This window comes from Tupaia chinensis, unplaced genomic scaffold (assembly GCF_000334495.1).
Source record: "Tupaia chinensis unplaced genomic scaffold, TupChi_1.0 Scaffold139785_1, whole genome shotgun sequence".
In the NCBI taxonomy this organism is placed as follows: domain Eukaryota; kingdom Metazoa; phylum Chordata; class Mammalia; order Scandentia; family Tupaiidae; genus Tupaia; species Tupaia belangeri.
In genome coordinates, this window is record NW_006199665.1 from 394841 (window position 1) to 409094 (window position 14254).

The following is a 14254-nucleotide window of genomic DNA, read 5'->3' on the forward strand; positions in this document are numbered from 1 at the left end:
GTGGGGGGCGGCGTGGGGTGGTGTGAGGGTCGGGGGGGGGGGGGGGTTGGGGATTGCAAAGGCAAGACTGCCCTGAGGGCAGAGAATGAGCCCAGCAACCTTGGGGCTCAGGGCACCTTAGCAATCCCCAACTCCCAACCGTTGGTAAGTGTGTCTCAAGGAGAGAAGTGGGACCTTGTCTGAGGTCACCCAGCTGACCCACGCAGGGCCAGGACCTTGACTTTCAGGAGAGACCAGGCTCTGGAGTCTTGAGGTCCTCTCTGGGTATGGTTCTAAGGAATTAAACATTTCTTCTCTACCTGGCAGACACCCCAGGTCTGAAGAGAGGGAGGGAAAACGTAGGTAGGTATGGTGCATCCTCGCTCCCCCTGGAGAATCAAACAGGCTCTTGTACAAGGATTTTTTTTTTTTTTTCTGCAGCCTGGAGAGGAGGGGGAGAGGGCCGCTCTGTGGGGCAGGGGCAAGGTCTATTCTTAAGGTTTCCCTGAGCAAATGGGAGCAGGAGTAGGGGGATATTAGCTTGACGAGGAGCAGAATTGTGGCTAGAGTTTGGAGGAGGGCTTGGGCTTTGAACCAATGTCTCTCCTGCTACCCTCTTGGCCTGCTTGACCTCCGCTACCTCGCATGGGCACTTGCCCTGGGAGTCTTGTGATGTCTATACATAGGAACAGCTTCTGGGACTGCTGGTCTACCCCCATGCCTGTGTCCTCCCTCAACCCCATTCAAACCTCAGAGCCCCTCAAGGACAGTCTGGAGAGACCACCTCTCTACTTCTCTGCCTGGGCATGGTTCAGTTCACGGCCTCCTGTGTTCTCCATCACGGGGCTCTTGGCCTGGAGTCCCCATAGCCTCCTGCAGCTCCTCCCAATGCGCCTCTCTTGGCTGGGCCTTCCAGGTGAAGCAAAGACTTGGGGTTGGGGAGGTTGAGTGTCCTGTACGGATCCCAGAAGAATCGGTTGTGTGCCTAGCACGGTGTTGAGGGGACAGAAGGCCAGGAATAAAGGATTCATTATTCTGCCCCGGCACGGCGTGAGGCTGGGGACAAAAATCAGAGTATGGGATGAGTTGGACCTGCGGGTCCTGGGTCCAGCTTTCAGCTTCTACTCTGGGATGTTGACGAGCCAGCCATGACACCCCATCCCAACCTACCTCGAGACTCCCGCCACCTCCTCTTCCCTCCACCGCCGCTTTTCTGAATGGAATGCTCATTCGTGATCTCCTTGACTGTTCCCATTGTACAGAAGAGGAAACTGAGGCTCGGAGCAGGAAAGGCATGCCCTTCAGGTCCACCGCCGGGCCTGGAACTTGGATCTGTCTGGCTTCAAAGTCTAGATCCTTGGCCACTTTGCCAAGCTGCCTGGCTTGGGGGTTCAAGCTGCTCACAGATCTCCCTTGCTCATTTTCAAACCCTCTGGGGGATCCCAGATGAGGATCCCTGGCCGCGACCCGCATTCCAGACACCTCCTCTGGCCGGTAAGGTCTTCTGGATCCTCACTGACTACAGAGGCCTCTGGGCAAACTCCTACCTCCAGTGCGTCTCGGACGTGGGGCTCTGCGTGGCCTGTTTCCTTCAATGTCACCACCACTAAAAATAGGAGCCTCACCAGCACGGCTCAGACAAAGAGGCCAACGCGCCCCCCCCCGCCCCGCCCGCGCCCCCCCCGCCCCGCCCCGCTCACAGAATTCTTAAACAATGACAATCACAGAAGCATCGAATCTGGGACGCCCAGAGTCATGGGAGCCTGGGGTCCCAGAACTACAGAAGAGGTACCCGCACTTCCCGGTTACGCCAAGGCTGGTTACTCGCGAACTACGTACTCTCTCCCGAGAAGCTCACATCTATGACTCCCATGTTGTCTAGAGACCCTGCTTCTGGTGGGGGAGGGTCTCCATCCCTTGTCTGCCCTTGTCTGGTCCAAACCTTTCTAGCACACCCCATCCTAACAGCAACCCTTGCCCCCGAGCACAGTTCCAGGCCCATTAGCCTGCCCCAGTGGTTCTGAAATGGGGACGATTCCACCCCCAGGGGATACCTTGGTAGTGTCGAGACCTTTTGGGTTGGCACAACTGTGGGGTCAAGGTGATACCGGCATCTGGTAGGTGGAACTCACAGATGCAGGCCAGCATCCTCCATTGCATAGAACCTCCCCCTGCCCAGAACGAGCCAACCCCCAAATATTAGCAGTGGTGAAGTTGAGAAACTGCTATAGATAATGCAAATTTCCAATGCAAAAAAAATTTTTTTGGAGAGGTTTTTGCTATAGGGCACATGCACTTGCCAGAAAGACAGAGAGATAGAAATCGAGAAATCCCCCCCCCCCCAGGGGGGATGGCCACACTGCAATCCCTTCTCCTCCATTCTCCCCTTGGGATCTTGGGCACGCACACACATGCACCCAGTGTAAGTTTAAGCCACCGGGTCCGGGACTCGAACCATGGTCGACTACATGGGAGTTCAGCAACATAGCCATTATGCCCACTGCTGGTCCCTCCAATGCAAATTTCTGTACCCTCCCACCATCCCCTCACTTTTTAGGGGGCCACGTAATAGTCATGACCCTTCTCTGTCTGACTTAACAGAAAGACCCTCAGGCAGTGGCCACACTTTTCTGACCAACACACACACACACACGCACACATGCACAAACACACTTGCACACACCCATTTGTTTTTTGCTGACTCTTGAAAGTCTACTGTTAATTTCTTTTTTTTTTTTTTGAGAATTATTTTATTTAACTTTATTTATTTATTAAAAGGGAGAAAGAAAGCCACCAGTTCCAGGACTCGAACCACAGTCAGCCACGTGGGAGTCTCGCACCCGTCACCACCATGCCACCTGCTGGCCCAAATTTATTTATTTAGTTAGTTTTAGAGAGATTTTTGCTATAGGATATGTGTGCTTGGCAGAGAGACAGACAGACAGAAAGCGAGAAACCACCCCCCCCAAGGGGGATGGCCACATTGTAATCCCTTCCCCTTCGTTCTCCTCTTGGGATTTTGGACATGCATGTACATGTACCTGGCGTGAGTTTTAAGCCACCTGGGGCTGGGACTCAAACCGCAGTTGATTACATGGGAGTCCAGCGATATAACCGTTGCGCCGTCTGCTGGTTTCATCCACCATCAATTTCTTAGGCAAAATGAATGGTAAGGAATTGGCCAAAAGAATTAGTGCCGCCAGCCCTGGCCCTCTTCCTGGACCATCCTCAAATTGAGACTCCTCCAGCAAATCGCATCTGTCAGGCTCTGGATGGGGCACAAGTTCTCCCAGTGTGTTAACCTTGGCCCGGGCGATTGGCCTGCTCCCCGATTGGCATGCGTGCCCTCCTCAGGCAAGCATGGCAGGCAGAGGACGCAGGCCAGGATTTCTGTGGTTGCTCCAGGCGTTGGCTCCACGGCAGATAATGGAGAGTTGGCTCTGTCTGTGTGAGAGGGGAGGGAGTCCTGGGAGAGGATTCAACCTGGAAGAGGGTCCAGAAAGGACGGGGCCTCTGCAGCTCAGGCTCGGGATCCGGAGCTCCAGCAAGGACTGGTTAAATACCTGCTGTGTGGCAGGTGCTAATGCCACCATGAAGGAGCTCACCAAGGTTCCCGCTCTAGGGGCGGAACCCAGACAAGTGGGTAATTATCCAGAGAGAGGACTGGGCGATTTCTGGGTGTGTTCAGAAAGACATGAAACAGGTGCTGAGAGAGGAAAAATCTAGGGGTTCACTTGCCCAGAGGAAGGTGCTTAAGGCTGAGTGAGCACACAGCAGGTGCAAAGGCCCTGAGGCTGGAAAGAGGTGGGCTGGAGGCTTCCTTGGAGGCCCATGCAGTTAGGATGGCAGAGTGAGGGGCGGGGAGGAGGTGAAATGGAGAGACCAGAATTAACCTCATAGGGTCTCATGGGTGGCCATTGGGAATCTGGCTTTTATTGTAAGTATGATGGAAGCCAGGTGAGCTTTTTGGTTTTTATTATTATTATTATTTTAAGAGAAGATTTTTTTTTTCGCTATAGGGGCATGTGCACTCACCGGAGAGATAGAGAGAGACAGAGAGACAGAAAGCAAGAAGTCACCCCTCCCAGGATTTTGGGCACACACTCACATGAGCCTGGTGTGAGTTTTAAGCCGCCAGGTCTGGGACTCGAACCGCAGTCCACTACATGGGAATCCAGCGATGTAACCATTATGCCATCTGCTGGTCCTTAGTATTTTAACCAGGGTGTGGCTTTAAAAATAAAAATCCCCCTGGTTGCTGAGTGGGGGCAAGGAGAGGAACCCCTGGAGTCCCCAGGAGACCAAAGGGGACTCCTTCAAAGAAACCCCTTTCAGGGCTCAGGGATGCAGAGGCCAAAGGCCTCTCAAGGAGAAGAGCTAGGAGCCAGCAGGGCCCTTCTGAGGTGCCCAGCAGGGCTCCTGATCTGGGGTGCGGAGGGCCCCGGCCAGGGGGACCCCAGCCCCTCAGGGTCTCCCCTCTCTGTTACAGACGGGCAGCCCCATCCCGGCCTCAGCGAAGCCCTCCCCCGTGCCACCTCCGCCACCCATCGGATCAGCAGTTGGTGAGTGCCATGCTGGCCCTGACCTCAGGGAGGGCAGGGGGGCAATCAGGATGTGCCCAGGCCCCAGCGAAGTCCCTGGGGAGTGAGAAGGGGACACGAAGGGAATCAGGAGGCCAGGCAGGAGGAGGAGACTGCTTCCAGCAGACAAGCCCCTGGGGGATGGGGGAGGTCCAGGATACACACACAGAGGGTCAACTCTCATTATCCCTGCCAGGAGCAGGGCCAGAGGAGCCAGAGCTTGCAGACGGAACCCAGAGAGTCCTGTGTGTCCGCCAGGTGACCCTTAGGAAAAGGCAAGGTCTCTCTGAGCCTCAGTTTTCTCATCTGCAAAATGGAGTCCACCAGTTGAATCTCATGACTTGGCTTCGGGGAAAAGCAGGAATTGATTACAGTGCTGATGGCTACCACCCTTTACGAAAGGGCTTGCTGGGTGTTCCTATAGAATGATCGGTCAGGATTGATCATAGCTTCCGGAACGAATAATCGCTGCTATGTTAATAGGCACTCAGCACCTGTTTCCTCCCGTAGCCCTGAGATCCCATGGGTGTCATCTATATCCCCTCACGGAGGCAGGAGCTTGAAAATAAAGGGCCATCAGGCCAGCAGATGGCGTAGGGGTTACGTCACTGAACTCCCACAGGTCCGACCGTGGTTCGAGTCCCAAACCTGGTGGCTTCAACATCACGCTGGGTGCATGTGCATGTGTCCAAGATCCCCAGAGGAGAATGGAGGAGGAGGGATTAGGGTGTGGCCATCCCCCCCAGGGGTGATTTCTCACTTTCCTTCTCACTGTCTGTCCATCCACCCCAGCACTCACACACACACACACACACACACACACACACACACATGCCCTAAGGCAAAAAACTCTTAAGAAAAAAAGAAAAGAAAGGGCAATCAATCAGGAAGAATCATAGGAAGTACCTCCAGGCCAGCTGCAGTGAGGCATATTCTGAGTCCTTCACTTTGTCATTGTCACCGTAAGCCTTGCAAGTCCCCATCTGAAAGTTTGTGGATGGGACCAACAGTTGGCGTAATGGCTATGTTGCTGGACTCCCATGTGGTCAAACACTCCCATGCGGTCGACCGTGGTTTGAGTCCAGGACCCGGTGGCTTAAATTCACGCCGGGCGCGTGTGCGTGCGTGCCCAAGATCCAGAGAGGAGAATGGAGGAGAAGGGATTGCAGCGTGGCCATCCCCCCAGGGAGGTGATTTCTTACTTACTGTCTCTCTCTCTCTTTCTGGAGAGTGCACACGCCCTATAGCAAAAACCTCTCAAAAAAAAAAAAAAAGTTTGTGGTTATGGCCTTTCTTTCCTTATAAGAATTATTTATTTAATTTTCCTATTTTTTTTTAAGGAATTATATTATTGAACTTTATTTATTTATTGTAATTTGACAAGAGAGGGACAGAGAGAGAGAGAGAGGGAAAGTGAGAAAGCAAGCCGCCAGGTTCAGGATTAGAAACAAGGTCAGCCATGCAGGAGTCCAGCATCCATAACCACCACATCAGCCGCTGGCCCCTATTATTCTTCTTTTAACGTTCTGTAGGGCACATGCACTCACCAGAGCAAGCTAGAAAGAGAGAGCGAAAGTGAGAAAGCAAGCTGCCAGGTCTAGACCTGAACCATGGTCGGCTGGCCCTTGTTATAATTTTTTTTTTTCCTTAAATTTTTCTATAAGGGCACACGCACTCACCAGAATGAGAGAGACAGAGAGAGAAAAAAAAAAAAAACAAAAAAAAAACAAAAAAAAAACAAAGTAAGATGCCAGGTCCAAGACTCGAACAGTGGTCAGCCATGCGGGAGTCCAGCACCTTAACCACCATGCCACTTCCTGGCCCTGCTTGTGGGCATTTGAAGAAGTACCTGCTTTGTGTGATGACAGCTATGAGTAAACTCCATAGAGGTTCCACGAGGACGAGGAGGTCCCTGGCATTTGGGAATCGTCCCCATTTTTAAGATCAGAAAACTGTGGCCCAGAGAGTTTCCCTCAGCACCCCCTCACTCACACATGTCCCAGCCTGAGAAAGGGCCAGAGGCTGTGGAGGGCCCCCTGTGCCCTTCTAGAAGAGGGGATGCCAGGAAAAGCCATCCTGCCACCGAGTTAACTCAATTTGGAGGAAGCATGAAGCTAAACTAATGCAATGGCCCTCGTTTGGGGAGGACAGAGAAAGAAGCCACATGGATCACACACAGGTCGGAGCTTTGGGTCCTCTCGGGGACAGCTAGGAGTCATGACACTACACTTGGGGATACTCTTCAGAGGTGGCCCATGCCCACACCACCCAAGGTGTGGTCTGCTCATATTCTCCCACAATGCAGTGGGTCCGTGCCATGTGGACAGCCCTGGGAGTCACACCTGGCTTTTTTTTTTTTTTTTTTGAGTTATTTTTGCTATAGGGCCAACGCAATTCCCAGAGAGAGACAGAGAGACAGAAAGTGAGAAATCACCCCCCAGGGGGGATGGCCACGCCGCCATCCCTTCTCCTCCATTCTCCTCTTGGGATCTTGGGCACGCACGCACACACGCCCGGCGTGAGTTTTAAGCCACCGGGTCCGGGACATGAACCACGGTCGACTGCATGGGAGTCCGGCGACGTAGCCATTATGCTAACTGCTGGTCCCACACCTGACTTTCGAACCAACAGCTCAGAATGGGTTCCCATGGACTCCCCCCATCCCCCCACACACTTTCTACCTTTAGCCTCACGCGCCCGGTCCCTCTGTCACTCTCAGGCTAGAGCTTAGGGACCTGGCTCAGACCACCTGGGAGAATTCCCATCACCACCCTAGGAAGGGACACTGAGGGCCACAGCTAATTTGTCCCCATTGACACTTCCTTGTAGTTGCTGGGATGGAGATGGCCTGGACTTCCGACCGGGCTCCCCACCACCCCATCTCCTGGGTCACTACCCCAGCTCCCCTGATGGCCGGGGGCCCTGGGAGCACCCCCTGGTCCAGGAGGCCGGGGAGGGCCTCCTATCTGAGCGAAGGTTCGAGGACTCAGTCATTGTGAGAACCATGAAGTCCCATATGGATGTCGAGGGCTCTAGAAGGTTCTCGCACTACCAGGGTGAACCAAAGCTCTTGGAGAAAGCCCCCCGGGGCCGCCCCAGGTTCAACTGGCTCCGAGACGAGGATGAGCCGGGGACCCCCGGGGACACAGGGCTTCACTTGGACCTGCCCACCCAGCCACCACCACTCGCCTCCTTCAGGAGGGTGTTTGTGCCCATGGAAGACACTCCCAAGACGTTGGATGTGGCGGTGGTGGATCCCAGAGAGGACCTGGAGGACCTAGAGGGGCTGGCCCAGCCGTCCGAGTGGGGACTGCCCGCGTCGGCCTCGGAAGTGGCCACCCAGACCTGGACGGTGAATTCGGAGGCATCAGTGGAGCGACTGCAGCCTGCCCTCCGGACTGGACCCTACGTATGCGAACTGCTGGAGGAGGCCAGCCCAGAAGAGGAGGACGAGGAGCCGGCCGTGTTCCCGTGCATCGAGTGTAGCATCTACTTCAAACAGAAAGAGCACCTGCTGGAACACATGAGTCAACACCGCCGTGCCCCGGGCCAGGAGCCGCCCGCCGACCTGGCCCCACTGGCCTGCAGCGAGTGCGGCTGGGCCTTCGCAGACCCCACCGCCCTGGAGCAGCACCGGCAACTGCACCAGGCCTCCCGGGAGAAGATCATTGAGGAGATCCAGAAGCTGAAGCGAGTTCCAGGTGACGAGGGCCGGGAGGCGCGGCTGCAGTGCCCCAAGTGCGTCTTCGGCACCAATTCCTCCAGGGCTTTTGTACACCACGCCAAGCTGCACATGCGCGACACACCGCCCGGCCGGCCTGCCAAGGAGCCCTTTGGAGGTAGCAGCGGGGCTGGCAGCCCGGGCCCGGATTCCAGCACCGTCCTCTATCAGCCCTATGGAGCTGCCCCGGGCCTCAGTGCCTGCATCTTCTGTGGCTTCCCGGCGTCCAGTGAGAGCTTGCTCAGGGAGCACGTGAGGCTCGTGCACGCCCCTGCCCCCTGGGATGAGGATGGCGAAGCTTTCGAGGAAGACCCCGCCAGCCAGCCAGGCACCAGCCAGGACGTGTACGCCCGCTTCCCCGACGCCGCCGCGGGCTACTTTGGCAAAGCTGAGCCGTTCTTGACCCCCACGTGGCGGGAGAGCCCTGCTGGCTATGACCCCAGCCTGGCCTTTGGCCCTGGCTGCCAGCAGTTGGGCATGAGGGATTTCTCACTGTCCAAGCCACTCCCGCAGGGCTCGGGCCAGAGGCCTCTGGGAAGGCTAGCCTTTCCCTCCGCACTAGCGTCCACCCCCTACTCCTTACAGCTCAGCAGAAGCAAAAGCACTGTCCACCCAGGGGACCGGAGGCGCCCTTGGAGCGAAGAGGAGGAAGAGGAGGACGATGACATAGTACCGACCTCAGAAATGGATTTCATCCCCGAAAACGGGGTCTTTCCACCCCCAGCCACACCCACCCTCATTCCACAGCCGGCCCTCGAGCTGAAGCGGACTTTCCAAAAGGCCCTGAGGACCACCGCGGCCTCGCAGGCCCAGCAGCGGCAGCTCCGAGGGACAGTCCCCGTGGTGCTCCTGGCTAAGCTCAGTCCACAGGTCCTAGAGGCCACAGCCAGGGCACCCCCAAGGCTGCAGCCCGAGGAGCTGGGGCTCAGGGGCGCCCACCCCCTGGACTTCCTGCTCCTGGATGAGTCACTGGGCGGCCCGCTGGTGCTCGACACGCTCCTGGATGGAGACCCGACCGTGGCACTGAAGCACGAGGAACGGAAATGCCCCTACTGCCCGGATCGCTTCCACAACGGTATTGGCCTGGCCAACCACGTCCGGGGCCACCTGAACCGCGTAGGTGTCAGCTACAACGTGAGACATTTCATCTCCGCGGAGGAGGTGAAGGCCATCGAGCGTAGGTTTTCCTTCCAGAAGAAAAAGAAAAAAGGTAGGATAGCTCTGCTGGGGCACTCACCTCCCTTCCAAGCTCAGGAGGCGTGCAGCTGGGCACTCGGGTTCTCTCTTTAATTATTTTTATTAGAGAGTGGTTTTTTTGTATTATTATTAATTTTTTTTTAGCTATAGGGTACGTGCACTTTTTGGAGAGACAGAGAAAGTGAGAAATCACCCCCCTCCCCCCCCAAGAGGGATGGCCATGCCGCAATCTCTTCTCCTCCATTCTCCTCCTGAGATTCTGGGCATGCACACACATGCACCTGATGTGGGTTTCAAGCCTCTGGGTCCAGGACTCGAACCATGGCTGGCTGTGTGCTAGTCTAGCCCCTTAACTACTATGCCGCCTGCTGGCCCCAGGCAACTGGGTTCTCATCCAACCCAGTCATACTCTAAACAATCCCTCAGTGTCAAGCAGGGTAAAGTTGGGAATCTCTCTTCCTGACAGACCAGGAGCCACAGCAAAGGCTACTATGGTCAGTGGATGGTGGGGACGCCCCAGTGCTCTGGTCGTGCCAGCAGCTGGAGGAGGGACTATGGGTAGAGGAGGTGGCCCAGGCAGAGAACTCTATTTATTATTATTATTTTTATTTTTTAAGGTTTTTGCATTAGGGCATGTGCACTTGCCAGAGAGAGACAGTGAGAGGGAAAGTGAAAAATCACCCCCTCCTGGGAGACACCCATACTGCAATCCCTTATCTTTCATTCTCCTCTTGAGATTTTAGTCAAGCACACAAATGCACCTGGTGTGATTTTCAAACCACCAGGTCCAGGACTTGAACTGTGATCGGCCATGGGGGAGTCCAGTGCCTTAACCACCATGCCACCTACTGGCCCCTCCATGTTCTTTTATTCAGTGTGTATCTATGGAGCAAGGTTCCTTCTATAATGAGCATTTGGGGTTATAGCAGAGAATGAAACAACAGTTCTTTTTTTTTATTTTGAGAGGTTTTTGCTATAGGGCGCATGTGCTTGCCAGACAGAGACAGAAAGTGAGAAATCACCCCCTAGGGGGGATGGCCACGCCACAATCCCTTCTCCTCCATTCTCCTCTTGGGATCTTGGGCACGCACCCACACGCACCCGGCGTGAGTTTTAAGCCACTGGGTCTGGGACGTGAACCACGGTCGACTGTGTGGGAGTCCAGCAACATAGCCATTATGCTAACTGCTGGTTCCCAACAACAGTTCAACAGTTCTCCTGCGGTTCACAGTTCCGCTAGGGAGTAATGGGCTCCCAGACCCCCAGGGACTGCCTGTGAGATACACAGGTCCCCAGGCGACCAAGTTCTGATTCTACAGGCCCGTGTCCAGTGGGGGACCCTCTGGGTGGTTCTGACATGCACAGATGTGGAGACCACTTGGTTGGATGTTGGTATGCGGGGGTGTGTGTGTGTGTGTGTGCGCGTGCGCATGTGCACACTTGGGGAGGGTGTGTGTGTGTGCACAGTTGCACGTGTGCGTGTGGATGCTAGGACAAGGGGCGGAAAGCCAGGAGATCAGCCAGCTATGGCCCCATGAGTGACTAGAGCTGAGGTGGGACAATCTGGGAGAACCAGGAGGCTGGCTGGAGAAACTGAGAGGTCCTCGAATCCCTGAGATGGAGAGTCAGAGACCGCTCACAGAGAAATGGCATTACATTCACCTGTCCGTTTCTTCATCCAGCGAATGTTGAATTTCTGGTATGGCGGTGACCATGGGCAAAAATAGACAGAAGAGCATTCACCCAGGTTGTCATCTACAAGTGGAGAAGTGTCTTTTTTTTTTTTTTTCCTTTTTTTATTTTTTAAGAGATTTTTGCTCTAGGGCACACGTGCTCGCTGTAGAGACAAGAGAAATCACCCCCCAGAGGGAGATGGCTACACTGCAGTCCCTTCTCCTCCATTTTTCTCTTGAGATCTTGGGCACATGGCACACACACTTGGTGTGAGTTTTTCATTTTTTTTTTGGAGAGGTTTTTGCTATAGGGCGCATGCGCTTGCCAGAAAGACAGAGAGGGACAAAGAGACAGAAAGCGAGAAATCACCCCCCAGGGGAAATGGCCACGTCGCAATCCCTTCTCCTCCATTCTCCTCTCGGGATCTCGGGCACACATGTACACGTGCCTGGCGTGAGTTTACGCGTACCTGGCGTGAGTTTAAGCCACTGGGCCAGGACTTGAACCGTGGTCAACTACCTGGGAGTCCAGTGACATAGCCATTACGCCAACTGCTGGTCCCCACTTGGCATGAGTTCTACACTGCCAAGTCCAGGACTCAAACCGTAGTTAACTACGTAGGAGTCCAGTATTGTAACCATTAGCCCATCTGCTGATCCCTCTTTTACTTTTCTTTTTCTTTTTTTAAATAATTATTTATTTAATTTTATTTAGTCATTTATTTATTTTAATTTGAACAGGGAGAGATGAGAAAGTGAGAAAGCAAGCCACCAGGTCCAGGACTCGAACCGTGGTCGGCCATGTGGGAGTGCCCAGCACCTTAACCACCATGCCACTTGCTGGTCTCCCCCCACCACCACCAAACCCTCGTTTTCTTCTTTATTTGCACTTGCTGGAAAAAGAGAGAGAGAGAGAAAGCACTCTCCGAGGGTGTGGTCATACAGCTATCCCATCTCCTTTGGAACACGCATACACAGACACCCACATCTGTTGTGTTTTTTCATGCTGCCAGGGCTGGGACTTGAACTGGGCAGTTGACCATGTGGGATCTAGCTCCCCTAACCACCAGGCCATGGCATGGACTTGGTCCCTGATACTGCTCCATGTGCTAGTGGGGAATGCTGGAAGGTCAGGTCTCCTGGACAGGAGGGAGGAGGTGGGGAGCAGGCAGGAGTGACCCGGGACTGGGACAGGGACAGGGATGGAGGGCAGTCCAAAGCCACGGAGGGTGAGAAGCCCCAGGAGCGGAAAGGGGCTGGGGCTGCAGAGTCACATCCTCCCCCTACACCCTACCCCAGGTAGCCCGTCTCCTCTGTCTGCAGTGGCGAACTTCGACCCCAGCACCTTCAGCCTGATGCGCTGTGACTTCTGCGGCGCCGGCTTCGACACACGGGCCGGCCTCTCCAGCCACGCCCGGGCCCACCTGCGCGACTTTGGCATCACCAACTGGGAGCTCACGGTCTCCCCCATCAACATCCTGCAGGAGCTTCTGGCTACCTCGGCCGCCGCGCGCCCCCGAGTCCCCTGGGCCGAGAGCCCGGGGGCGCACCTGGGAGCTTCCTGGCCTCGCGCAGACCCCGCCTACCTCTCTTCCCGCCCACCTGGGCCGAGGACCCGGGGCCCGCCTACGGAGATGGTAAGGGGTGGGGACAGGCCAGAGGGATGGAGGGAGGGGCCAGGGCAGGGCTGGGGGCCACCACTCTGCTTTCCTGGAAGTGTTTTGAGTCACTTGACAAAGAACGTTGACAACTGTCTTCATAACCATTCTGCCACTTAGGAGTCATTTCTGATTGATTGATTGATGCATGCTTTAAGGTTCATGCACTCACTGGAGAGAGAGAGAGGGAGAGAGAAAGAGAGAAGTGGGAAATCACCCCTTCCTAGGGGAATAGTCACACAGCAAATCTTTTTTTTTTTTGGAGAGGGTTTTTTGCTATAGGGCGCATGCGCTCGCCAGAAAGAGAGATAGCGAAAGAAAGTGAGAAATCACCCCCCAGGGGGGATGGTCACACCGCAATCCCTTCTCCTCCATTCTCCTCTCGGGATCTTGGGCACGCATGCACACGCGCCCGGCGTGAGTTTAAGCCACCAGGTCCAGGACTCGAACCACCATCGACTACATGGGGGTCCAGAGATATAGCCATGACGCCAACTGCTGGTCCCCACACGGCACATCTTGTCCTCTCCCCTTTTGGGATTTTGGTCACTCACACACATGTGCCCAGTGTGTTTTTCAAGCTGCTAGACCCAGGACTCAAACTGAGGAGTCGGCCATGTGGGATCCAGCTGCCTTAACTTTCACACCACCAGCTGGCCCTCCTTTCTGTGTTCCTTGAGGGGTTGGGCCAGGGCTCTTTCCAGATTAAGAGTTTCCCTGCCCTTCCCAATACTGATTTTTTTTTTTTTTTTAGAGGTTTTCACTATAGGGCATGTGCGCTCGCCAGACAGAGAGAGACATAGAGACAGAAAGCGAGAAATCACCCCCCAGGCGGGATGGTCACGCCGCAATCCCTTCTCCTCCATTCTCCTCTCGAGATCTTGGGCACGCACACAGATGCGCCCGGCATGTTTTTTTAAGCCACTGGGTCCGGGACGCGAACTGCGGTCGCCTACGTGGGAGTCCAGCGACATAGCCATTACGCTAACTGCTGGTTCCCCTGAAAATTTTTTTTAAGATTTTTGCTATAGGGTGTGTGCACTTGCCCGAGGGACAGAGAGAGACAGAGACAGAAAGCGAGAAATCACCCCCCAGGGGAGATGGCCACGCCACAATCCCTTCTCCTCCATTCTCCTCTCGGGATCTTGGGCATGCACGCACATGCACACAGCATCCAACACTGATTTGAACCAAACTAGGAGCCAGACATTGCCGTAAGTACTTTCTAAACACAAACTCATCATAATCCTCACAAGGACCCTGTAAGGCAGACAGCAGACTTTATTCTTATTCCCATTTACAGATAAAGCAACTGAGGCACAGAGAGCTTAATTAACCTGCCTGAGGTCACACAGCTGGAAAGGGTAGGATTTGCTTCAAACTTCCAGACAGTGGGGCTCCAGATCCTTTCTTTATTTTATCTTTTTTTTTTTTTTGCTCTAGAGT

General features: G+C 54.7%; 1 protein-coding gene across 1 annotated transcript in view; it reads left to right on the top strand.

The window, feature by feature from the left end:
* WIZ (WIZ zinc finger) overlaps nucleotides 1-14254 on the top strand; it is a 34709-nt gene that overhangs the window by 3226 nt on the left and 17229 nt on the right. The window contains 2 exon segments of the mRNA XM_027765864.1: nucleotides 12474-12656; nucleotides 12659-12787. Of these exon segments, the coding sequence (XP_027621665.1) occupies nucleotides 12474-12656; nucleotides 12659-12787 (312 nt within the window).